The sequence below is a fragment of the Larus michahellis genome, chromosome 1 (genome assembly GCF_964199755.1).
Source record: "Larus michahellis chromosome 1, bLarMic1.1, whole genome shotgun sequence".
NCBI lineage: Eukaryota > Metazoa > Chordata > Aves > Charadriiformes > Laridae > Larus > Larus michahellis.
Genome location: NC_133896.1, coordinates 124,031,543 through 124,056,303, shown reverse-complemented (window position 1 = coordinate 124,056,303; position 24,761 = coordinate 124,031,543). Strand labels below are relative to the sequence as shown.

Here is a 24,761-nt window from a genome sequence, read left to right as displayed (position 1 = left end):
GCTCCGCCCCGCGCCGGGGCCGCCCCCGCGGAGGCGCCCCGGGGGCGGGTGGGGAGCGCCCCCCCCCGCCCCCCCCCCCGCCAATCCGGCTGGATCCTGTTGCGGTGCCGCTGGCGCTGCTGGGATGGATGGGGGGGGGGCGGTTTCCCTGCGCGGCGAGGCTGGCTGGCAGTGGCCGGCCGTGAGGCACCCAGCAGCTGGGCGGGAGGAGCCGCCGCAGAAGCAGCAGCAGCACCGGGGGTCGCAGGCGGGAGGCGCCGCCGCGCAGCCTGGCCATGCCGAAGAGAAAGGTGAAGCGGGGCTCGAGGAGAGGAGCGGGACCGCCCGCGGGTGAACCGCGGCCGCCGCACCGCAGGGAAGGACCAGGCGGGCTCGGAGCTCGGAGGGAAGCGGACACTCCGCGGGCACAGCCGCGGCGCTGAGGGGGGCCGGCGCCTTCCCCTTAGCAGCCAGCCCCGCACCCCCCGACGGGGGGCCCCGCTGAGGGGAGGTGGGGGGGGTGGTGTCTGGAAGGTTCGGCGGGGGCTCGCCGGGGATCGAAATCCGAAAGCGGCGGCGGGAAGGCGCGGGGGGCGGGGGGGCGGCGGGGGCGCGGGCGGGCACATGATGACGACGACGACGCTCGCCCGCCCCCCCTCCGCCCCCCCTTCCTCCCCCCCTTCCTCCCCCCGAGGCGCCTGCGCTGCCTGACGCGGCCCGTTTGTGTTGGCAGGTGGCGGTGGCGGACGGGGAGGCCGCTCAGGAGGTAGGTGACCGGGGGGCGGGGGTGGGCCCGGGAGGGGCGGGCGTCTCAGCCCGGTCGCTCACCCCGTTTCTCTGTTTTTTTTTTCCCCCGTCTGTAGCCGAAGAGGCGGTCGGCGCGGCTGTCGGCTGTGAGTAGGGGAGCGGGAGGGGGGGTGTCCTTGTGTGTGTGCGCGCCTCCCTGTGCCGAAAAGGGCCATTCCCGAGGGCTGAACGTCTGCCTGACTTGTTCTTTCTCCTCAGAAACCCGCTCCTGCCAAAGCAGAGCCGAAACCAAAAAAGTTAGCGGCAAAGGTGAGAGTGGCCGGGGAAGGGGGGGGGGGGGGGAGGAGGCAGTGGAGGTGCCCGGTGGCATCCCATGCACGGCTTCTGATTGGTTTTAATCATCTTCACCTGTTCCTTGTGGGAAGGCTCATTTAGCCAAAGTATCATTTTTGGATCCTTCTGCCAGTATCTCTGTGTGCATTCCACCACCGTTTGGGTATATCCTCGCTAAACACTCAAAAGTATCGCCTGGAACTGTGGGCACAGATTTGTGTTTGGTAGTTGAATGTCGAAGCAACTGTATGTAGGATTGTATTTCATCACTAACAAAGAGGGATAAAATATGCTCACAACTTAAAGCAGTGTGTTAGGAAAAAAACCACTATTTGAATTATTTAGGTAGCCACTGAAAAAGATCTGAGTTTCCATTCATGCAGTCTAGCTTTCAGGTGTGTATGTGTAAGTAAGCTTGGTTTAGTATGATCTTTCTGTTTTTTAGTATAGTCTTCACTGTGACAATAACTGAAGTGCAAAATCTCTGTTCTTGGGAGATGTAAAAGAGGCTGTGTATCTGTTGGCTTGTTGGTGTATGTGTTTTTAAGTGTTCCTTTGTGATGATAAGCTTTTCTTTTTAATGCATGGATTAAGAGCAATTCAGATACACTAATATAGAGCTCTGCTTTGCAGACTTTTTGATGTTTTCATTTTATTAATCCTACTGAACAGTTACTTATCACCTTCATTCCAATGGTTTGGATATCAGTGCATTCCCATTCTCGAGGTTGTAAGCCTAAAGAATTTGGGGAATCTTTCCAATTTTACTTCAGTTCTGATTTTCTTTTTTTCCAACGTCTTTGTGGTGCATCTAATTCTTAATGCTGCTAGTCGATGCTAACTGATACGCATGATACTACTGACTTGCTGCCTATAACTAATTTAGTTCTAGGAAGAAATGTTTCCACAGTTCATACGTGGGAACATATTCATGTAAACCAAGCCCATCACAAGCAATTGTTGTCTTAGAATATTAGGTAGAACATCTTGCATGAGGCCCCCATGGAATGCTGCTGTAACGTGAATATGTGAACAATCGTTTCTCTTTTTTTTTTAACCACTGTTACCATTGGCAATTCAAATAAATGTATAACTTGTTTTACGTTTGATCCTCTTTGTTCTGGAACGCATGCTGTCACTAAAATCTTTTGTCACTTGGAAGCTTTCTCATTGTTATTGTAAAAAATCTCTTTTGTTCTGATTGTGTTTTACTTCTCCATCTTCAGTACTTTCTCATTTTAGCTGTCTCTGGACGTTTTTTAAACAGGTTGCAGAAATATTTCACTGTTACATACCAGTCAAATGATAGATATTTTTTGTGTGTTTTTTTTTTTAAACTATTATCTTTTTTTCTGTATTAATATATCAAAAGTTGCTTTGCATCAACTTTGTAACTTTTAAAACCTTCTCTGGCAGTATTACTTGTAGTTGGGAGAAGTTTGCTCATTATGAGTAACTTGGTTTTTTTTAAATAAATATTAATGAAGAAAAATATTTTGACAATCAAAACATAGAAGTCTACGTGTTCTAAAGTTGTCTGTTACCTGAATTTATGTTGCTGAGTTTAGCTTTTATAACTTTTTAAAAGGACTCATTTTTTCCCATTAGCATTTTCAACTGTTTTCTCTGTGCTTTTGAGGATTTAAAAAATTGTCTTTTCTAAAAAATAGCAAAGAATTTCTAAAGTTTTGTGGATGTTGATGATTTCATTACCTGACATAACATGCTTCAGCACTGAATTTTATTTTATTTTTTTAACCTTGCATCTCTTTTATGTGGAATGTAACACTGCATGTTTGTATCCACTGGTGTAAAACACTTAGAACTTTTGCTCAATAGTTGCAAGTGGTTGACAAAACCGTATTTTCATGAAGACAGTATTTTATATGAGCGTTCATGTAAAATACGAAATGTATTCACGTAGCTATTAAAAAGTTGCGTGTGTGAAGTAAGGAGGTTGCATGGTTTTTATAAGGAAGAATGAATGCTTGGAGTGAAGATAGTATGGAATACTTCTGATCAAATGGTTTCTAATAGTGGTCTGACTGGTAAACACATTTCTACAGTACTTAAAATACAGAAAAATGAGAGCTTTATTTCTTGGAGTGAATTTTAGGTCAGAGACAACAAATTAGGACACAATATGAAGAATATACTTATGAAATGCACACAATATTTCTAATGAGATTAGACACATTTTAAGGCATATCAGTGTACTGCTCCTCTGCTTAGAGGTATAAATGCATTACGTTCTCTTATCATTTATTCACATTCTACCTACCCAGAAAAAGTGTTACAGTTTGTCATTTATTGAACATTTTTGTTAGTATCATTAAGTAATGTTTGACGGATGATGTCAAAATCAGTGCATTTATGTAATTCTGAATTGATAGAATAAATTTGTAAGTAGGGGGATCAGCTGGAGGACAAGCAAACTTTAGCATTTGGTTGCTGTAAGGAATGCCTGGGAGGATGTACTACATATTCATATGAAAGTATCTCTTGAACAAATAGTTTTCCCCTGCCCATTTAACAGGAATCATTTGGGTACAGAGGATGTGACTGAAATACTAGCACAGGAGCACCGAAAATGTTACTTCTAGGTGATACGTTTATTTAGGTTGTTATTGAAATTCCCACCTATCAATAGAAGAGGAAAAAGACAGTTTGAAGTGTTTTGTATTTACAAAGTGGAAGGACTGCATTATTATTTTTTTTATGTGCCACAAGGTTAAATCATGTATTACAAATTTCTCTGTCTAGTCACTAGAATCTAGTTACCTTCTTATCCCAGTTTGATTCTCTCATTTTGAGACGCTATCTGAAACTGATTGTTTGCCTATATGTAGTTTGGAAAACTTTTTTGGTAGTTGAACTATGTATTAGCTCATTGATTGTTGGTAGTAGCTCTTGCTGTTTATCAAGTCCACCTTGGGTTTTGTGTGGGTTTTATTATTTTATAAGTTTACCTAATATGTCATAGGAATTCGCTTACTGGAAATTTATTTCATTGTAGGATAAATCTGAGGACAAGAAAGCTCAATCAAAGGGGAAAAGGGGGCCTAAAGGAAAACAGACAGAAGAGACAAACCAAGAACAGACAAAGGACAACGTTCCTGCAGAAAATGGGGAAGCTAAAAGTGAGGAGGTAAAGTTGTCTGTATTCCTTGGGGCAAAGCAGCTAGATAACTTACTGTACCAGACTATCCAAATATCTATCAGAAACATAAGCAGTACTTATAATAGAATCTATTTCTGCCAAAAGAAGGATGTAGGCTATTGAAATGTTAGTAGATGTACCTGGAAAATTCTAGTTGCGCCGAAAAGAGTTTCAGTGATGTGATAACAATCCCTGAAAATAAGGAAACAGGTGAGAATTTTACCAAAGTTCTGATACAGGATAATGTCCTTCAGAGAGGGGCTGTTTTCCCTGCGGGTAGGTCTTGGCAAAATAATACATATAGGGTGTACAGAAGCGATATTGCTCTGGGTGTCAGGGGGATGTGTCTGCCTTTGGAGGGTTTGGTTTGGGTTTTAGTCTGCTGTTACTGGAAGAGAGGTTCCTTCTTGCTGCAAAAGTTTTTTGACAAATGCAATACTAATTTTCATGGGACTGCAAACAGTTTTCACTGAAAACCCAAAGTTGAAATGACTTAACCAAAGCTGAGATGGCATTTATAGGAGTCATAGTCTACCACCTGGTAGAAGGGACAGGCTGGTGCAGGGATGGAAGAGAAAGTGCAAGAATTACTAACAGTTGTTGCTGAAGAAGTGAAGGTACCAAATCAGTCTTGGCTGTAATGCTGTGCTAAAATGGTTGTGTTGATGAAGTTTTTGGAGTCACTGATCATCCAGCTTAAAACATTCTCCACACCATATTCGTTTTCTGGGATGTGGACATAATTAATTTTTAAATTTAGGACAAGATCTGTAGGGAGAAGCAGTGCCTCTTACTAGGGCAGCTGTGAACAACTGGATGAAACGCAAGTTTTCACGTGGTAGCAGGCCCAGAATTAATCTCAGGTTTCTGCAATATTGAATGCCTCACTCATTTTAATTAGTTCAGCGGAGTTTGCTGATCAGATAGTCAGATGATTTTTTAATTTAAATGTGATTCATGCTTCCTGTCTGGTTGTTGCATTCAAAAGTAATTTTTTTTGAGATAGAAAAAAAGTCTGTCTGAATTCTATCACACTGATCTATCAGTGTGCAGGTAGATCTTCAAGTAGAGGAAAAGAGTATTTGGTTTTTAGGTAGATAATGGGTTTTTGTGGGTGAGGAAGATACAAGATACACTTCAGTGTACAAGACAACTTACTTTGGAGTAATGTTTTTTTCATTTGCAAGATTACAGTGTGATCTTTGTGAAAAAGTTGTGCTAGAACCAGGAATTCTTTAGTTGGCTTAACTTTCCATCAGTTTCTTAACTTTTTATCGCATAATTTGGTCTTTTAATTTGTGCATGTAGTATTTCATCAATGGCAGTGAAAGTTAAGTTTGGCAATATTTCTCAGCTGGGTCTATTTAGTACACTAGTGCAGGGATGATGTAAATTCACGAGGAGTGGATGATGACTGCTGTGGCACATCTTCATGCTGGTCTCATGTTGGTCACGCCAGCCAAAATTGCGCGTTTCATGTCACACCTAAGTCTGGAAAAGGCAGAGGTATAGTCTGTCCTGTTGGACGTTACTGTTTTCCATCATGACGGTAGCGTCAGGGATGCCTTTGTTAATCTATGATCTGGTGAAAGTGTAGTGAGGACTTCTGGTGACACTCGCTGAGACTTAATGCCTGCGAATGGAAATGGCTTCCCTCCTTCATCCTTCAAAAGCTTCCCCCAGGTGGCGGTAAAGACTGAACGGGTGTTGGGGTTCCTGTTTGGGTACTGCTGAGATTAAACCATCTGTTCTGCTCGCGCTGCTGCAAAGCTTTAGAATAATTAAGGATATTTTTTATGTTAATACGTATGTTACGTTCCTTGTTTTAACCTACCTTGCAAATGCAGGGAGTTTTCCGATACAAGTGGAGTTGCGATTTTAATCAATTAAGTTTGTATGAACTTTTTCTGAAGTTGAGGTACAGCATATAGAGACTTGACTTGAAAAACAGTACAGCTCTGCTCCTACAGTTCAGTTTCACTGGATGTATTTTTACAAAATTATGTTTAATTTAATGCAGCACTGTGTTTCTAAGTCTTGGTTACTTTAAAACATGGTAAGATTTGAGAATATGTTAACAGTGTTGCGCTGAAATTTAAATGCACGAAGTACGTCTATAGTGTCTTTTCTAAACACCCTATATGCAGAGATTTTAACTTAGTAGGTTAAAAAGCTCCCTTTTCCTGTCGTAAAGTCAGTAGTCATTGAAATGGGCTTTGTTCTTAAAAAAAATAAATCTTTGCAGTGTGTACTGAGAAGGAACAACAGCAACATTCTGAAATTCATATGGATGCATCTGGGGAGATAGAAGCCTTTTCAAGACAGCTTGGTTTTAGTAGGTCATTATCCAAGAGAAATAAGCAGATCATGACACCAATTTATTAAGACTGTAAAGCATGGTGTGTAGAAACAAGTAATGGTTGTTCTGTATGTCAAGTTAACTAAGTTGTGCATTAAAAATACTACAAACTAAGAGGCTGAGTCACTTAGAAACTTTCTGCATTGAAGTGTTCTGGTTTTGTCTCTCCTTTTCAGACCCCAGCATCTGATGCAGCAGTAGAGAAAGAAGCTAAGTCTGAGTAACATCTGGTACGAAGTCTTTAATTGGTGGTCCTTATACCTTTCTTCTTGTACAATTCAGAGGAATATTTTTTATCAACTATTTTGTAAATGCAAGTTTTTTAGTAGTTCTAGAAAACACATTTTTAAAAAGGAGAGAATCCCAACCCAACCCATTTTTTTACATATTTAGATAAGTGTAAATGCTTTTTTAAAGTGGTAAAATCATGTACTGGTTGTCTGTTTTCTATGAAACCAGAAATTAATGGCATGTTACATTAAGGAGAGGGCTTTGAAGCCTTGATTAGGCTTCACGTTCCATAGACTGTGAGGGACGTTTTTTTCTATCCTATTAAATGAAGCATAACACAGATCAGACTTTGGAATTCATAATGATATGTTGAGAATGTCTTAACATTTTTAGTTATTTATCTTTATCTATGGTTGTACCATCAGTAGAATTGCTTATCTAATAAAACTGCTCCCTAGTGTTGGATTTCTCGCTGGGTGATGTATATCTGTGACAAAGTTATTTTTGGTAGTTGCAGCTTTATTTTTTTCCAACAACTTTGTAGCTGTGATGCAAAAGATTGGAAGCTTTTATTATATCTTTAAATACTGACTTAAGCAAAAGTTTCTGCGTGGCAGATGTAACTTACTATGTCAGTATTTGAGATACTGGAACTTCACATCCAGTTTTAAAGAACAGCTTGTCTGCAGAGATCAAACGGAAAATATTTGAAATGGTCTTAGAAAAAAACCCAGAATTATAGTTTTTAGATTTAAAAAAATGTGTGAATAAAAACAATTGTAAAATTGTTTATAGTGTCTGTGATCACCAAACAAAAGCCAAATAAATCTTGATTTTGAAAGGATGTTTCTGTAGCTCCTGTATTGACTATGACAACTCACGATCACTCATGATCTAAGTGGTCTAGTTTTTGAGTTTTAATCATGTTCTTAATATTGTTAAAAACGTACTTTTTTCAAGAGAACGGTGGTAATGCAGGGAGTAGCAAGTAGAACACTCTGGTTGCAATCTTAATCAGGACTTCCTGTTTGAAAGCTGACAGCTTAGTACTGCTCCTGTTACCTCAAAAAAAAAAAAGTCAATACTTAGTAAACATCAGATGTTTTCATCTGTTCGGCATCTAAGAGTTTGCATATGCACTGGTGTGTAAATAACTGCTTTAAGGAAGACGCACAGAGCAATCCTCTTGAATGTTAACTGACCGGATGGTGTTGGCTGTTGTGTTGGAACCACACTGGAATTTCCCCAAATCCAGCCTTAAAATCAATAAAGCTTCAGATGTCCAGGGAAAAATGAGCCTCGGCTGTGAACTTCCCCAGGTATATATCGTGGATCCCATCGCAGAGGATGGGATGAGCTGTGGAAGAGCCTGGGCAGGAGCAGGGAGGGGGGAGCCAAGGGAAAACTTCCCTTGTGGTGCCGATGAGCTGTTGGGTGAGCTTAGCCTGCTGCGAGCAGTGTGCCCGCTGCGTGGGGCTGCAGGTTGGCCGAGCATCGTTTCAAATTAAACATACCTGTGCGGAGACCTAATTCCTGTAGTACAAAACTGTCCCGATTCTTCCTAGCTGTAGTTGAGAAAACCAAATGCGTCTTGCTGAAGATTTAACAGCCTTTCATCAAAAGGGGGCATATTAAGTATATATTACTTAACCTCAAAATAAAAAAACCCGATCAAATCTAGTACAGCATTACTTCAGTTCTCCCATAGAGTGCAGGGTTGTTTTGTGGTTGGGGTTTTTTTTACCCATTTCACCTTATTTTGCTGAATTGCAGCAGGTAGTAGCATGGTTTTATCTTGCCAGTCTATTTGATGCCAGTCAGACAACTATGGGCCTTGCCTTGGGAGGAGTCAAGATCAAAAAGTAACGTTTGTTCTTTGTTTCTTTTTTCCCCCACCCCTTGATAGAGAACTTGTTTATGCTCTTAAGTAACACCTGCAAGCACAGTATCTCCTTCCTGTGCATTTTTGGTGCCTTTTTCAAATTGTCATGCACTTCTAAAAAACGCTTTAGTTTCACCCCAACTTACTTTCTTAAACCATGCTTTCATTTGAGAAAGCATTTTACTATTTTAACTTTTCAATATCTAAGCAATGTTTAACTTAACTTTAGTTTATATACAGGATGTCCTCCAAAACTGGACCTTCTGGCCCATTTCCACCACAGCTGTGTTCCAAGCAGAGTGCACCTGATTTGGGCAGTGGCTTTGGCTTCAAGTTCTTGGATATGCCAAAACTGTACATTTATGCCACTTTTTCTAACCCCTCTGCCTCTCCCCCCACCCTCCCTCCAGTTACCTTATTTGTTGGTTTGTGTCATGTAGCTGTGTCGTGACATAGCTACATGACGTTCTTTACTTTCTGGTTTTAGCAAGTCAAAAACACCAGTTAAATGACTAACAAACTTGCAGGTAAGTCCCCCTAAATAACCTCTTTTATGTCCTTTTACCAAATGCCTACTTCTGAATGCCTACTTTTGAGTCTCTGATGTTGAGATCCTGTTGACTTTCAACATCTTCTCTCTAACATCTCCTAGCCACTGTTTAATTTATTGTAACTGCTCCCTAATATGTACTCTTGGGGACAAAAAGTTGTTTTGGTTTTTTTTTACTTTGTTATGGAAGTGAAAGGACTCAGTAAGCACAAACCAGTAACAGCTTCTCTCTCGCAGGAGGGGAATTTTCACGCTGGCAGAAGGGCAGAGCTGGTTGCATCAGGAGCCCTGGGTCTGTTTTGAGCAGCACAACCCACTTGATGCAGTAAAGAATGAAACAGGCTTTCCTAGTTACATAAAGTATGTCTAGTTAATACGAATAGGTGAATCAATTATGAATTTGATCAATTCTGCAGTAGGTGGATACTATTGCCCTTCTCCACATAGCATGAAATGCCAGCGTGGAAAAAAACACCAGTTTGGCTACTGGGAAAATGAGGAATTGTATATATTGGCACTAGCTGTCAGTTCTGCCTGTGGAGAATTGGGGTGGAAGGCATTTAACTTCGTCTGACAAGAATTTCCATGGACATGCTTCAGAAAAAGCATTCTTTCCTGTACAGTACCAGATACATTTGCTGCGTGCAACTAAGGAATAGAGTAAAAGCTGATGCAGATTTGCATGCAGTGCCATGGAACACATGCATAACGGAGAACCATCCATTCTAAAATACAACATGAAGAGAACAAAACATGTTTCTTTGGAGTTACTCAGTCCTATTTGTATGCTGCTACTAGTTGCTCTGGTTAAGAGAACACATGTACATGTTCATGCCGCACCATTCTGGAACTCATTTTCTAGTGCCAAGCAGACCACAGCTCTCAAAAACATGGAACACAGCCAGGATGCTCGAGTGCATCCAGGTTTAGCTAATGAATGCTAATTATCAGTGAAATCTAGAGGGTGGCCTTTGAGAATGACACAGCTGAAGCTTGCAACAACACAGGAAGCAGAAACCCATGGATCTCTTTTAAAGAGAGGTTTTTAATGGTCAGGTTACCTGTTTTTTTTCCTGTACCTGAACTGTGATGTGGGAGTGCTAACCAGGCAGGAGGTGGTGCAGAGTGGGGAGCAGAGGCAGCAGTTGGGGGAAGGTGCCTGCTGCTTGGCCTGTGCCTCGCATCTACAAAAGCTCTTTGTCAAAAGCTGAAAGGACATCTGAGGTAGTGAGATTAATAAAGTACACACGTATTTCTACAATGGTATGTAAAAATATTTTACTGCAAAGGTTCTAAAAGTGTGTACCAAACCACCACAGGTGAGGAATGGGAAAAGAAAGGAAGAGCTCATATTTAAAGTACCTGAGTATGGCCATTGCTACCTTCATGTTATAATTCATATTGGGCAGAGGGGAGAAAAAAAATATAAGAAGGGAAAATAAAAATATCCCCCATAAAGAGGCTTCCAAAGCCGGGGTGACGTGGAGGTGGCGCTGGCACCTGTTTGCAGAGAGGCAACTGGGGGCACTGGGGCAGCCCTGCTGGTTTTGGAAAGATGATGCCAGTGCAGCGCTGCCTTCCTCCACCGCGGTGGGGAAACGCCCCCGCTCCCTAAACCGCCGTTTAGGGTGGCCGAGATGCCCCGGGCACCACACCCGGGGAGCCTCAGTGGCACAGGAGGAGACCCATCGGCCTGAGGGGTCCGGAGATCCCCCTGAAGTGGCAACAGGAGCCAAAAGACAACGGCTCCCGCGTAGTAACGCTGTATTAGTCGATCCGCTGGTTGCGAACACGCTGCCGCCCGAGCCCTTCCCGACCTCCGCCAGCTCGGGAAGCGCACCGCCAGCCCCAGCCATCCGGCGGCCCCGGGCACGCCGGGCAACGTGCTTCGAGATGAAGGTCTGGGCCCTGCAGCACCCGGAGCCCGCTTCGGCCCCTCTCCTCGGCCCCGCATCGCCCCGGGGAACCGCCGGCCCCATCTCCGGCTCTCGGCGCCTGACGGCGGGCTGCGGCCGGTCCCCGCCGGTCCCGGCCTGACGGGGCCGGTCCGCGGGAGGCGAGGAGAGGGGAGGGCTGGGCTGGGCGGAGCGGAGGCCGTGCCGCCGGGCCCCGGGGCGACCGGTGACAGCTGCGGAGACTGTCGCCTCCTTCCCAGCGGGCCCGCGCACTCCCGGCCCTCAACGGCAACCGAGCAGCTCCCCTGCGCGCCCCCGTGACACCTCCCCCACCTCAGAGAGCGGCCCCGCCCCACAGCTCTGCGTCACCCAGCCGCCTACCAGCACGCAATCCTTCCGCGCCGGGGTCTCCCGTTCCCCCACCGGCCGCTTCCTCCGCCCGCCGCCCCCACCGGTCCCCCTGCACCGTGTATCTTCCGCGGCCACACGCCCAACCCCCCCCCCCCCCCCTCGCCTCCCCGCCGGTCCCCGCGCGCTCGGGACGGGGACTACTTTTTCCGCCCCCTTCCCCGCCCTCCCCCGGAGGCGTGGCCGGCGCAGGTGACAGAGGCGGTAGCGCGGCCGGTCGCGCGGTAGTGGCAGTGCTGAGGCTGCGCTAGCGCGGGGGAGGGGAGGAGACCCGGAGCGCGAGCGCGATCCCGATTCCGGCGGGGGGGCGGGGGCGGCTCGCTCCCGCGCGCGGAGGGAGGGAGGGAGGGGAGGGGGAAGGGGGGGGTGGTTGGCTGGCGGTTGGCGGTGGGGGAGGGGCGGCGCTGACAGGGCTATGTCGAGCCGGGCCCTGCCTGCCCCAGCCGCTGCCTGAGCCCCTAATCCCTGCCCGGGCAGCAACGGCCGCCGCCGCCAGCGGCGATTGTGCCGAGAGACGAGAAAGCGAGGGAGGGAGGGAGCCAGCGAGCGGCGGCCGCCGGGCCCGGGCCGCCATGGCTGAGCCCCCGGCCTCTTCCAACTCCGGTGGCGGCAGCGTGTCCCTGCCGCTCATTGAATCAGGTAAAACCGCCGGGGCGCGAGCGGCGGCGGGCCAGGGCGAGAGCTACCGCCGGTGCCGCCGCCGCTCCCTGCCGCCATCTTCCTGACCGCGGTGATGAATTGCAGTCACCCCGGGGGCTCCCCCCGCCCCAGCTGGCCCCGGACTCATCCCCCCCCCTCCCGTCTCTCCCCGTGTCTCTTGCAGAGCTCTACTTCCTCATAGCTCGGTTTCTGACCACCGGCCCCTGCAGGAGAGCGCTGAAGGTGAGTTACTGGGGCGCCGCACGCTTCACCTGGGCGCACCGGCTCGCACCCCTCGGCCATTCGCTGCCGCAAAGAGGATTGAAGGGGAGGTGTGAACAGCCGGTGTCGTCCCCCCCTCCCCCGCCCGAGCCCTTGTGCGGCAGCAGCCGCTTGAGAAACCGGAGGCTTGCTGGTCCCTAACTCTGTTATTTTTTTCCCCTTTTCTCTGCAGGTGCTGGTGCAGGAGCTGGAACAGTATCAGGTCGGTGTGGGCTCAGATGAAATCATCTCTCTTGCTGTAGTCAAAAGTTTCCTTTACTTTATAAGTCATTGAAGTTTCTTCCACTCTGCTGTCTCAACTTTTTTCCCTCAACACACATTGTTTTGGATGTGTTCTATTCCTCTTTCCCCTTTAACGACTCAGTTTTCTTTTTGTTTGTTTTTTTTTCCCCTCCATTTAGTTGCTTCCTAAAAGGTTGGATTGGCAAGGAAATGAGCATTATAGAAGTTACGAAGAATTGGTGAGACCTTTTTTTTTCTTTAAAACTTTTAATTAGGATGATAACATTGATGTTAGACCCTTTACCTTTAAAAGTAGGCCTAAAGCTTTACCTTCCAGTTTCATTCCAGCTCTGTTAAGGCATTGGTGTTATTTTGGAAAGGGCCTTTAATTTCTTTACATTAGACTAACAAAAACACAAGTGGTGTTTTAAATTGAGGATATTGTTTACATAGCAGAGGTGGAGCTTGGCGTTGTGCATTGGTACATGCCACTGCCTACATATAGGGAAGAACCAATCTGAAGCAAGGTTTCATTTCAGAGTTTCACGAGCAAGTTTGTTAAGCGCGTTTTGATTTGATGGTATTTATTTTCTGGTTGGCTTCCTTCATCCGTCCCTTTCAACAGATTAGGAAATGAAATCGCTGTTCCGAAATCAAGGGTTGGCAGTTCTGGTGCCTATGAGTATGCTCTTTATCTCTGGCTACTTACTGGTCATAGCTTTGTTTCTAAATATTAGAAAGATATAAGTGATCTCTCAACAGCGTGTGCTTTGTGCCTTCTGTGACTGATGTTGTTTGCTCTAAATGTTTTAACTTCTGTCCATTTCAGAATGGAAAGCTGTCTTTCTCTAGGTGTTTTGTTTTATTGCTTCTTAAGTGGCAAAGTGTATTTGGCAGTTGAATCTTATGAAGTGATGGTCTGGCAGTGCATGCCCAGTGTGGTTTTATCCTGCTTTATTGTAGTTGATCTTGTTTTCTTTAAACAAATGTTTATTCTTGCTTTTCCCCCCCCCCCTAAGATTCATTCATTCCAGGTTAATTGACTGGCTTCTTCCTTAGACATCAGTTTGTGTATTGTTACAGCTAAATCTCCTTGTCCCTCATGTGTAACACTTGAAGATCTCAGAATCATATTTTCATAGAGAAGGAATTAAATTTTGTTTAAAACATTTTCTTAATTATTTGAGTGCTGCTTAAAATGATAAACTGGATTACATTTCTTCTACTTGTCAGTGTGGTCAGTTGAGCAAATGAGATTTTAAATTAATGCTTTAAGTCACTAAAAAGCCTAGTCTTGCTAAACAGGAATACTTTCAAGCTCTGACTTGAATTTAGCAAACATGAAAGTAGTATTAAGTTCAAAAAGGATTGTTTGGGGTTTGTTGTTTGTTTGTTTGTTTTTTTACCCCAGTTCTTATGACAAAAAGTGGTGGTATTGGGGATGTCATGTGTCGATTCTTCTGACTTAAGCACAGGTTTTTTTTAAGCTGTATTTATTATGCATATGCAGTTGTCAGATTAATTCTTTAATATGTGCTGCTTCTGCATCTTTTTCCTACACAATTTAAAATAAATCTCTACACAGGGTAATAGTATTTCAGAATATCCAAATTAATCTTCTGAAGGTTTTAGTTTCTGCTTTTGAGGGGCTTTGGGAACCTGTTGTCCCACTGCTCTCACTCTGAATTTTCAGAGACCACAGACAAATGCAATCACGTAGTGCAATTCTTTCTTTTCCTCTCTGCTCATCATGGAATTGGAATAAGACTTTAAAATAACTGTTCCATCCAAAATCTGAGTAAAACTACTTAAAAAGGAAATGAATTGCAAGGTTTTGTATGCATGCTTCTACTAGGGATTGCATTTGGAATATATACTTCCTGATGATGGCATGCAAACAAAATGGTTTATAATGCGTGGCGTAAACTATGCTGAGCTTTCTGTCCTTAATGTCATGGCTGGTACTGCTCTATACCAACCGGAGGCAAAATTTATAAAGTAATGATGAAAAAGTGCATTTTGTAATCTTTGGACTACCAAATACATTTCTCACAGTCAACCTTAAGCATTTGATGACCTGATTTGCTTTGATATATTTGTCTGTGTGGTAATGTTAACTATTTTACTGATAATACCACCTCCCCTTCCCCCCTAGGAATACAACCTATACCCCCGCAAGCTTTATACATTACTTCTGTTTTTATTATTAAACCAAGTATTAGGTTGTGGCTTAAATCATATGTTCTCAATACTCACTGTGCATTTGGGCAACTTTTTGTCAAACAGATCTTAGGTGACAGCATGTGGTATTTTTATTCCCACTGTTCTGATGATGAGATCAGCCTTGCCGGGACTTCCCTCATCTAAATTCAGTCAGTAGGCTCAGGCAATAGCATCATAAGCATGAGCTAGTTCTGCCTGTGTTCTGAGCTACGTGGGCCAGAGGCCACATACCTGTGTTGGTGTGGCCCTCTGCCTCTCCTGAGTGTATTGGCTGGGAATAGTCTGGCTGCTGAAGTAGCAGTGTGGCTTCTGGGACTAACTGGTTTTTACGTGGCCGGATCAGAGAGTGGAGTAAGCATGGGGCTGTTTGTGCCTGCTGATTCAGACCTTCCCAATAGCTTAAATTCATGATTCTGATGGTTTGGTGTACTTAAGTCTGTGTAAACTCTACTTTGCATATTTAACTTCTGCATTATTGTGATTGACTTCATAGTAAAATAAGGATTTCTTTTATTGTACTCCCAGAAAGAAGGGGGGCAAAAGTACTCAAAAACCACACACATCTGTTCTTGACTGAGACGTCTGAGTGTGTGTGTGGGTGTATTTTTTTAGATTGTTAGATGTAGATAGTATGGGATCCTTCCTGGATGGATGGATGGCTGTTTTGATCCTTTTGGTTTAAGGAAGTAGGGCAGTCCTATGCTATGTAGTACTGGTTCTTCAAGGAAACTATTTCCAGAGAGATTGTACTTAAACCTATTAGTTTGCAGTTTACTGAACGAGTACCATGCGACTGAAGTACTAGTTGCCTAAATTCTTGTGCTTGATTACAATAAAATTCTCCATGATCTTGAGTTATGAGGGTTTGAATTTTGTTTATTATTTTAAATAAAAATAATTGGGTGAATTAGGCAAAGACACTCACTGTAAGGTGGTGCACAAATGGGTGCCGTAGGTGTGAATATTGCAGGCTTTCAGTAGTAAAATACTGATGTGCAGTAAGTAATTTTACTGCAGTGATTTTTACTACAATTCTCGTTCTTGGAGAGTACTTGCTGAATTTACAAGACCAGACCTTAACAGAATTGATTTTGTTTTGTAAGTTGAACTTTAGAATATTTAAACAACGTTTAATATGCCTGTGAATATTGATGCTTTTAGATTTGTCTGTTCTGGATGTACCATATACATTTTTAAAACTTAAAATTTCTCTCAGGTGCTGTCCAACAAGCATGTGGCTCCAGACCATTTGTTACAAATTTGCAAGCGTATTGGCCCTATACTGGATAAGGAGATACCACCCAGCATTTCGAGAGTGAATTCCTTACTTGGTGCAGGGAGACAGTCATTGTTACGTACAGCAAAAGGTATGGTTTGTTTGTTATTTGAAATGGATTTGATACATTTTCATAAGCATATGCTGAAGACTTTTGGAATACTTGAAAGTGGTGAGCTTTCACCAAAATTGACCCCCACTTCTTCCGTACTGTGTTTAATCAACTAAAACACCAGTGATCTTTGTATTAATATTATACCTATATATTGATTTATGTGAAGAGAAGGTTTTCAGTTGCATCAGAAGAATCACTCTGAGTGCTGAGGCTGGCCAGTTTTCAGTGTTACTGCAATATAATGAATCATCAGGACACAGGTGCTACTAACATCTCCCGACACTCCCAGCAGTGTGTTGGTTTTGAATGCGGTAGCTGTTTTACTCTGTTCCATACAAATGTCAGACAGTAGCACCAGTTTTCTGAAAGTTTTCTTGGTTAACGCAAATGGCATCAAAATTAGTACTTGTGAATTCTGTACATGTGCAGGAAGAACGTCCTTGCCCGTAACTTAAAGGGAATGGTTAGCAATGCATAAGCATGTTATTTGATAGACTAGATCTTAGCTTTAGACTTATCTCTTTGAATGTCTCTGGGAGGAGGGCGTTCATGTGTTTGTATGAAGTTCTGTTGGGTAGCTAGGTGCCGTGATGTGGAACTGGTTTATGGGATACTATTGTGTTTTCAGTTATCTGTCCTAACCACTTTAAAGGATGCACGGTGAATAACAGTGTCTGTTCTACCCTGAAAATCAGGATTCAATTATTTCAGCATGAGTGTGTCAAAATGACCGTCAGTGTGGGAATTTTTTTTTAAGCATCACAGAATTGTCAGGTTGGAAGGGACCTCTTGAGATCATCTGGCTAAATAATTTTATACTAGTCAATATTCAATAAATGTAATATTTATGAATAAATATTAATGAAAATGTTACAACTCTTACATGCTTTACACCAAGAATAAGATAAAATCAGTTGAGAAGTTAGTCTTGTGTTACGTGAACTGCAGGGGCATCACCATTTAGGAGTAATTCCAAAGTTTAGTGATTGGTTGTGTTGGGATTTTTTTCTTCGTTCTGTTACTATATTAAATGGATTTTTCTCTCCTCTGATGCTACACTGTTCATGAAAAGTTTTGGGGCATTTGGTGTTCCTGTTTTTTTCAGTTGTTTCAATGCTGTGTTTGGGACCACCTATAGATAGGTTTCTTACCGTGTTTTGGAACTGCAGCTCTTTGGGCATTTTTAACATGTACTTACGACAAACTTCAACCAATTGGTTTTCAAGATTGCAGGAACACTGTTTGGAAGGGCTCTGCATTTGCTGCTCTTCATAGAGGAAGACCTCCTGAAATTCCTGTGAACTATGGCACACCACCAAATCTTGGTAAGCTCCTCTCAACACTCATCACTGCTGCTGTGAGCATACGATGTGTATCTTGGTGCTGGCCTTGCTACAATGCTGAGAATTGCACCTCAGAACTGGATCTGGAGGCTTATCTGGAGAACTTCATATGACTTCACTGGGGTTACGTATTGGGTACAAAGGTCTGCTCTCAGCACTCGTGAGGCAGTCGCCTCTAGATGACATCTTTTGCTTTTATAAAGACCTTGTATTAAGTAGAGAAGCCTACAGAAAATAGAAATCATTCACCTTTGGATAGAAGGACTCCTGTATGATTTAAGGTATAGAAAGCCATGGCAAAATAAAGATAACGTTTAGCGCGTCTTATCTAGAGACTGAAGTTTTTATTGGAGCAAGTTTAAAATACTGTCTTGGTTTTGTACATCAAAAAAAATTGCAAATACAAAAACCCCTGACTTTATGATATATGAAAGTCGGTTCAAGTAAGTCCTTAAGTAATATATTAACGCAAGTTAAATAAAGTCATGTTTTAGAATAGACCTGTTTTAAACATCAGTGCGTTCATTCTTTGATTTCTTTGTATTCTAGTGGAAGTACATCGAGCAAAACAATTAACTGGATATGCAAAGTTCAGTACTTCATTTCCAGGAAGTATGTATCAGCATGTCAAGATGCATAGGCGGATTCTTGGCCATCTTTCTTCTGTATATTGTGTTGCATTCGATAGGACTGGACATAGAATATTTACTGTAAGTTGATGAAATAGATCCAAATCTGAATATAGTTCTAGATGTACACAAAGAATTTGAAATGCATATTATGCTAAAACTTCTGGAGGTCGATATGAGTAGTGTTAAAACATAGCTGATTATTGCCATGCTCAAGTAGAACAATTTGATGTAATTAAAGGTCTGAAGCATGTAAGAAATTGTACGTAATATGCTGGTCAGATGTTGACATTGATGTAGGAGCTTTATGCAGTGATGTAGTTCAGTGTTAAGCATGTTTCATATTTATAAAGTGGCAGAGGAGAGATTGCACGGTATTTTCATTGGCCCTTGCCTTTACTGTAAGGAATTCCCTCAAACTTATCCCAGGCTTTTTGCAGTATATGGTATAGATCTGTGATGACTGTGGTGTAATCCTGTACCGTAAGTGAACATTTTGGCTTTTTTAGTGTTGGTTGTATGACTTTATTTCTTTCAGCTGAAGTAGCATACAAAGTTTTAAATATAAGTGTAATTTACCAAGCTGTGTAAAAGCTTAGTTAGGTTCTGTAAAGGAAACCTAAAACTTTTATCCCAAATGTCTTTGAAAATCCTCGCTGAGAGTAATAAATATTTCTTTCTAGGGCTCAGATGACTGTTTGGTAAAGATTTGGTCAACTCATAATGGCAGGTTATTCGCCACGTTACGAGGACATTCAGCAGAGATTTCCGATATGGCTGTCAATTATGAAAACACTATGATTGCAGCTGGAAGCTGTGATAAAATGATCAGAGTGTGGTGTCTGAGGACTTGTGCACCAGTTGCAGTCCTCCACGGACACACAGGGTCCATTACCTCATTACAGGTATGTTTTGTTAAGTGTTCCTACACACTGAAGCACAAGTAATGTAGATGGATTGTAAGAAGCAGTCAGTCCATGAAACTCCAGTTTCACTTGACAGCGTGGTATGGAAAGTTTGAAGGCATTTTAATCAAATAGTAGAAAACAAGAAATAGTTTGGGCAAAAATGCTGTTGCACCTGATTTGAAAAGTTAGGAGTCTGCTTTAGTAGTAGAATTTAGATTGATGGGACACCCTAAGATTATCTAGCTGTCATATTGGTAAGAAATAACCAGTTTCCTTATTTGCTTATTGAAATTGAGAAACATAGTTACATGAATGCTCTACACCAATACAGCATTCTACCTTTGTGTTATAACTTCTTGAAAAGGAAGATTAATACTTCATTTTCTGTTTGTGGAGAAAAGTACTTTGTGGTTGCTGTTACTAGGTTAAGAAGTAACTTGCCAAGTGTACATCTTGCTTTTTTCATGTCCAAGTACAAGGAACTGATGTTCTGTTTCACATGAAGGCTGGCATGTGAATGGCAAGTAACTTTCACTGTGCCTGTTGCTGCGGTTTTCACATAACAGAAATTATTTCTGCGTGACTGCCTGTGGGAATATTAAAATCTGAACATTTAAATATTGTTGTCAAAAATTAGTCAAAACCACAGAAGGAACAGTGGGGTTTTTAACCACAGTTTAAAAAAAAAAAAAAAAAAAAGTTACTTGCCTCCCTGAAATTCCTGAGTATTTAACTGAAGATAGTGACAGGAATCTGTCTTGACTTAAGAAAGATCACTACTTGTAATATCTGAACTATTGGAACCAAAGAGAATTTCTGGGAAATATTGTGTTGTTCTGTTGTTTGTTACTGTAGACGTGATAGGCTGGTTTATGTGCATGAGTGTTCTGATCCACTATGATTTTTACAGCTACTGTGATATGGGTATTTGTCTTAATCTCAAAAATATAAGTTATTTCAAAAGTGCAAAGATGTTCAGTGTAATATGTTGTGCATTTAAATTGGAAGGCGTTGTGATACTTTAGGTGCTATTGGTAGTCCTTTGCATTTAGTTATGTTTTGGCCTTTGTAATTCCTTATTTAACAGTTAAACTAGTACCTCATTATCCAGATTTGCTGTGTTTTTCAATGAGACAAACAGGCTTACGTTGAGGGGTGAAGCATGGCTACCTGCCAGCTTGTGAAGTTCAGTACGAAATAATAATTTTGCAGTTTTCTGAAAATGATGCCTCCAAGAGTAATCTTTGTATTTGCAGAGTTTGTGGCATTCATTGCATTTTTTTAATTTCTTTGTTTTTTAATGGCAAAACACTTATTCATGGTGTTTCTTTTGTTGTAGTCTTGTGGATTTTTTTTTGTTTGTTTATGCATTCTTAATAATACTATAATTGCAATATGTACAATTTATGTGGCTGTTTCTAATGGTAGTAGTAGTAATTAACTTGTGTTCTGTAAAGTTTTCTGAAGGGTATCTCTGTGCATAACAATAAACTCATGTCTTAAAGAAGTATGTGTGAGGACTTCCTATAAATTTATATGTGATGCTGGGTTACACATACTCAGGCTATCTCATAACTGATGCTCTGCTTAATTATAGAATTTAAAAAGTACGCATGTCTGGAGAAACTTACTCCCTTTTTTTTAACTGCTTTTTAGTGAATGATTGTGGTTAGTTAAGACTTCAAAAACAAAGCAGTGAATTAATTGGTTTTATGTAATGCAATAATTGAAACATAGACCTCATACTTTTAAAGTGTAGGAGGTATTATTTTGTAAATGTTAAAAATAGCAGTTATCAACAACTGCTTTAGCAGTTTTAGTGAAAAATACAAAGTAAATGAAGGCTTTATGTGAACATATTTAGAAGTTCATAAACACTTCTTTAATATCTCTGTTTGGATGTGTCTGATTTTACTTTCTTCTTTTTAGTTTAGTCCAATGGTGAAAGGCTCCATGCGATACATGGTCTCTACTGGTGCAGATGGAACTGTTTGCTTTTGGCAATGGGATACGGATTCCATGAAATTCAAGTATGTAAATGCATTGCTGATTAACTCTATGCTATACTGTGCTTGATAAATACAAGTCGACTGCTTTTAACTAGCTAAAAAAAATTGAGGTTTTGTGATAATAAAAATGTTGTTGACATTATCTATTACATAATTATTTTAAAGCGTTTTAAAAAAAATTTTAAATTTACAAAAAGGATTTATAAATCCTTTACAAATTGATATTATTCCGTTTTCCTGGGAGATTAGTTGTGAAATATATTAACTTCTTACTGCACTAACTTCTTACTGCACTAAAAGTACAAATGTAGGACAACTGGAATTGCTGCCATAAATATGTTGGAGCAGTAAAATAAAGCTTTTTGTTTGTGTTGAGTTTTCAATGGTCCTGTAGTTTCAGGATGTCTCTTACAGAACTTGCATGCTGAGTATGTTCAGGATAGTTTTTAATTGTTCTCTATGTGATTGCTGTTTATTTGTACAAAAAGAAAATTAGGTGATTACTGGGAAGAAGAGATTTGGGATGATCAGTCTGTATCTCATATTGTGGCATATAATGGTAGTTGGTATAAAATGATCCATTTTACGTTAGAGTAGCTATTTTAGAAAAAAATCATTACTTTAGAAAGCAGACGACTATTGTGCTTTTTAATTCAACTTGTGATCTTAAGGTAGTAGAATTGCAGCAAAAACTATCAAAATTGTACTTTCATCTGAAGAATCTTTTAGGGCTGTAAGTTATAGTGGGGGAGCGTTCAAACTGGATCCTTAATTCGCCTTCTAAAATTAATTTAGAGGACATTGTTTAAATTAGTTTAAGGATGGACTTGAGTCGGTTTAAGCATTGGTAGGTTTCAAAGCAGCATTCTTAGGATATGAATCTCTGTAGTGTGTATCATACAAACATGAGAAATATTCTTATACTGAAGGTCTTAACATTTCCTTTGATAAGCAGAAAACACTTGAACAGAAAAGCAGTAGAATGAGTAGAAACCTATAACGCTTGTAAGTGGTATGGTTTGCTGGATTTCTCCTTAATGTAGTTCTTAGTAGCTACTTTCTGTGAGATTATGGCGATGTCAGCTGGAAGAGTGTGTGCATGACTTGCAGAACAGGAAAGCAGTCTTTTAAATCACTGTGTGCACAGCGTTGCAAAACTCTTATGTACTTCTGTAAAATGTTACGGTTTTGTACAGCATTCTGTAGTAATGGCGTTTGGTAGGCCTTTTTTCATGTACTGTTGGTGGTTTGTAATGTGAGGGCAAGAGTTCAGTATTTCGTGGATGTGTTATGGAGGGGGTAAATCATACTTACTGAAGGATAAAAGAGAATAAATGTTCTTTGGCATATCATGTTATCCTTGCTAGGTGATAGCAGAAAAAGTCAAGCTGTGTGGGCTTTGAGCATCATTTGTGTATATGTGTACAGTAATTTTTAAAACTAAACCTTATCGTTTATCCTCCAGCACAAGACTTGCAGATGTTACTGTACGTATTTAAGAAGCACCTGTAATATAGATGTTTGAAGAAACGTACCTTTATGTTTTGAAATGTTGATAAAAGCCAAGTTTTGTGTGGCATGTCCTGTTTCAAACATCTTTTCTTTTTAAGCAATCGGCCAGTGAAATTCACAGAGAAACCTAGACCAGGGGTTCAGATGCTTTGTTCTTCATTCAGTGTGGGTAAGTCCCATACAGATTGAGGTTAGCATTGTGATTTCTCTTCTTTCCTCATTAGTAGTTACTATAATACTCTGTTTGTGACAGCTTTAAAATACACAAACCCAGCAGCTGTGTAGTAAGTAATTGTATATATGTGTGTTAGCCTATGACATAATAAAGCAATGTGACTTGCCTCAGCTAACAGTGAAAGACTGTTGAACTAGGTGATACTGTTTTCCTTTTGCCATTGGTGATTTTACAGAAGTAAAAGTCACCTGATGCTCGTTTACTTTTTATCCATCTTTACTGAATTTTTATTTTTGTTTAATCCCTTAGTATAATGTCAAGGATTTGCAAAATTAGCTTCTTAAGATACCACAGTCAACAGCAGTGGAAGTGGTTACTGCCAATAGCAGGAGATCCTGATTCTGTGCCAGCTGTATGCGGGGATAGTCACAAAGTTCCCTTCTTTCTTAAGAATCCACAAATGAATCTATAAATCTGCTTCACTCCTGGCTTTTAGTCTTCTTTAATTCTCATCATGTAGGTCACTTGTGGGAAAGGTTGCTGGTACCAGATAGCACGAACATTAGAAGAAACTAGGGAATTTCAGAAATAAAATACAAATCAAAGTGTAGCTTGTTAACATTGTCAGGATACAGCCTTGGGTTGTGTTTGTGTGGGTTTTTTGACAGCATTTACAGGTATCAAGAGGCAGATGTTAGTATTGCTGCCACCACAGCTAAATACTGGTGTACTTATACTGGTTTACTTAATGCTTCTGCCTGGGTTTGAAGCAATTCACGTGCCGCAAATGAGACATATGCTACAATGAAAGAGTCATCTAGATAATTCTGATGATGACTAGCCATATTCCCCATAACTGAAGGCTTCTGTGTGCAATTAGTAGTGTTAGATGTTTCGTCATTCCCCTACTTACATATTTAAAAATCTTTATAACACTGAGTATGACTATTTTTACTATGGCTTTCTGGGGCAAGAGAAGGATTTCCTTTCACATCTCTATGTCAGTGGAAAAGCATAAAAAATGTGACACTCTTCAGATGATTTTTTTTTTTTTAAACTAGGGATCTGAGAAATGTTGGTGATCTGTTTTAATTTCTTATACAGTAGCTTAATTATTGCTTGATTTTTTTTTTTACAGGTGGTATGTTTTTAGCAACTGGCAGCACTGACCATGTCATCAGGATGTATTTTTTTGGCTCTGAAACACCTGAGAAAATAGCTGAATTGGAAAGTCATGCTGTAAGTAAGATTGTTAAAGCTAATAATTAGTTACTTCAAGCAGTATTGAAGTTGCAAGTTAATGTTGTTAGTGGGTTTGTAGCAATGTTCTTTTATTGAATATTTTTTAGAACTTATGCAGAATTTCAGTCAGTCATCTCAGTGTGGCTTGACCATTTTAAAGGCTGCAATATATAAAGATGATATTTGGAATTCTGTCTTTTCAACTGGATGTCATACATTTCTCTAATTTTGAAGTGTGTGGTTTGCTCATTTGCAAGTGTGCCTAGCCACCCACACATTATGTGCTGTATAGAGGAAGTAGAAAGGCTGAGAATGTGGATTTCCTTACTCAAGTTATTTACCATTTGACACCTTTTGTGTTCGTCATGGTTTTGGCTGGATTGGCCAATCAGAATGACAGATGGCCCCTTCCCCCTACCCTCCCTCCCCCCCCCCCCCCCCCCAAAGAGAGGAGAAGAAGAGATAGAGAGATTTACGAGTTTAGAAAAAGAACTAAACTACTCTAATGAAAATCACAATAAATAAGGAAATAATAATAATAATTATTAAAAAAAAAAGGTATGCAATATATACAAAATCATATCCAGCTCCCAGGATGACGATCGCGTCACCAGCAGACACAGGGAAAGTCCCAGACTGGAG

The 24,761-nt window shown here is 41.4% G+C and overlaps 2 protein-coding genes across 4 annotated transcripts in view; both read left to right on the top strand.

Annotated features, from left to right (window-relative positions):
• The first annotated feature begins 7 nt into the window (after nt 1-7).
• On the top strand, nt 8-7,653 carry HMGN1 (high mobility group nucleosome binding domain 1). Its single transcript, XM_074602294.1, has 6 exons — nt 8-290; nt 713-745; nt 843-872; nt 985-1,035; nt 4,076-4,207; nt 6,755-7,653. The coding sequence occupies exons 1-6, from the start codon at nt 276-278 to the stop codon at nt 6,800-6,802; spliced, it is 309 nt and encodes a 102-aa protein (XP_074458395.1). The 5' UTR covers nt 8-275; the 3' UTR covers nt 6,803-7,653.
• A 4,229-nt stretch (nt 7,654-11,882) lies between these two features.
• BRWD1 (bromodomain and WD repeat domain containing 1) overlaps nt 11,883-24,761 on the top strand; it is a 59,013-nt gene continuing 46,134 nt past the window's right edge. Inside the window, exons 1-11 of one of the 3 annotated variants that reach the window (XM_074602223.1) lie at nt 11,883-12,183; nt 12,368-12,426; nt 12,638-12,667; nt 12,867-12,926; nt 16,127-16,277; nt 17,528-17,626; nt 18,194-18,354; nt 18,957-19,178; nt 21,111-21,211; nt 22,801-22,871; nt 24,016-24,116. In XM_074602223.1, coding sequence (XP_074458324.1) covers nt 12,117-12,183; nt 12,368-12,426; nt 12,638-12,667; nt 12,867-12,926; nt 16,127-16,277; nt 17,528-17,626; nt 18,194-18,354; nt 18,957-19,178; nt 21,111-21,211; nt 22,801-22,871; nt 24,016-24,116 — 1,122 coding nt within the window. In that variant the 5' untranslated portion in view covers nt 11,883-12,116. Of the gene's footprint in view, nt 12,184-12,367; nt 12,427-12,637; nt 12,668-12,866; nt 12,927-16,126; nt 16,278-17,527; nt 17,627-18,193; nt 18,355-18,956; nt 19,179-21,110; nt 21,212-22,800; nt 22,872-24,015; nt 24,117-24,761 lie in introns of those variants that run through there. The other 2 variants (XR_012589271.1, XM_074602232.1) reach the window with 2 other exon arrangements.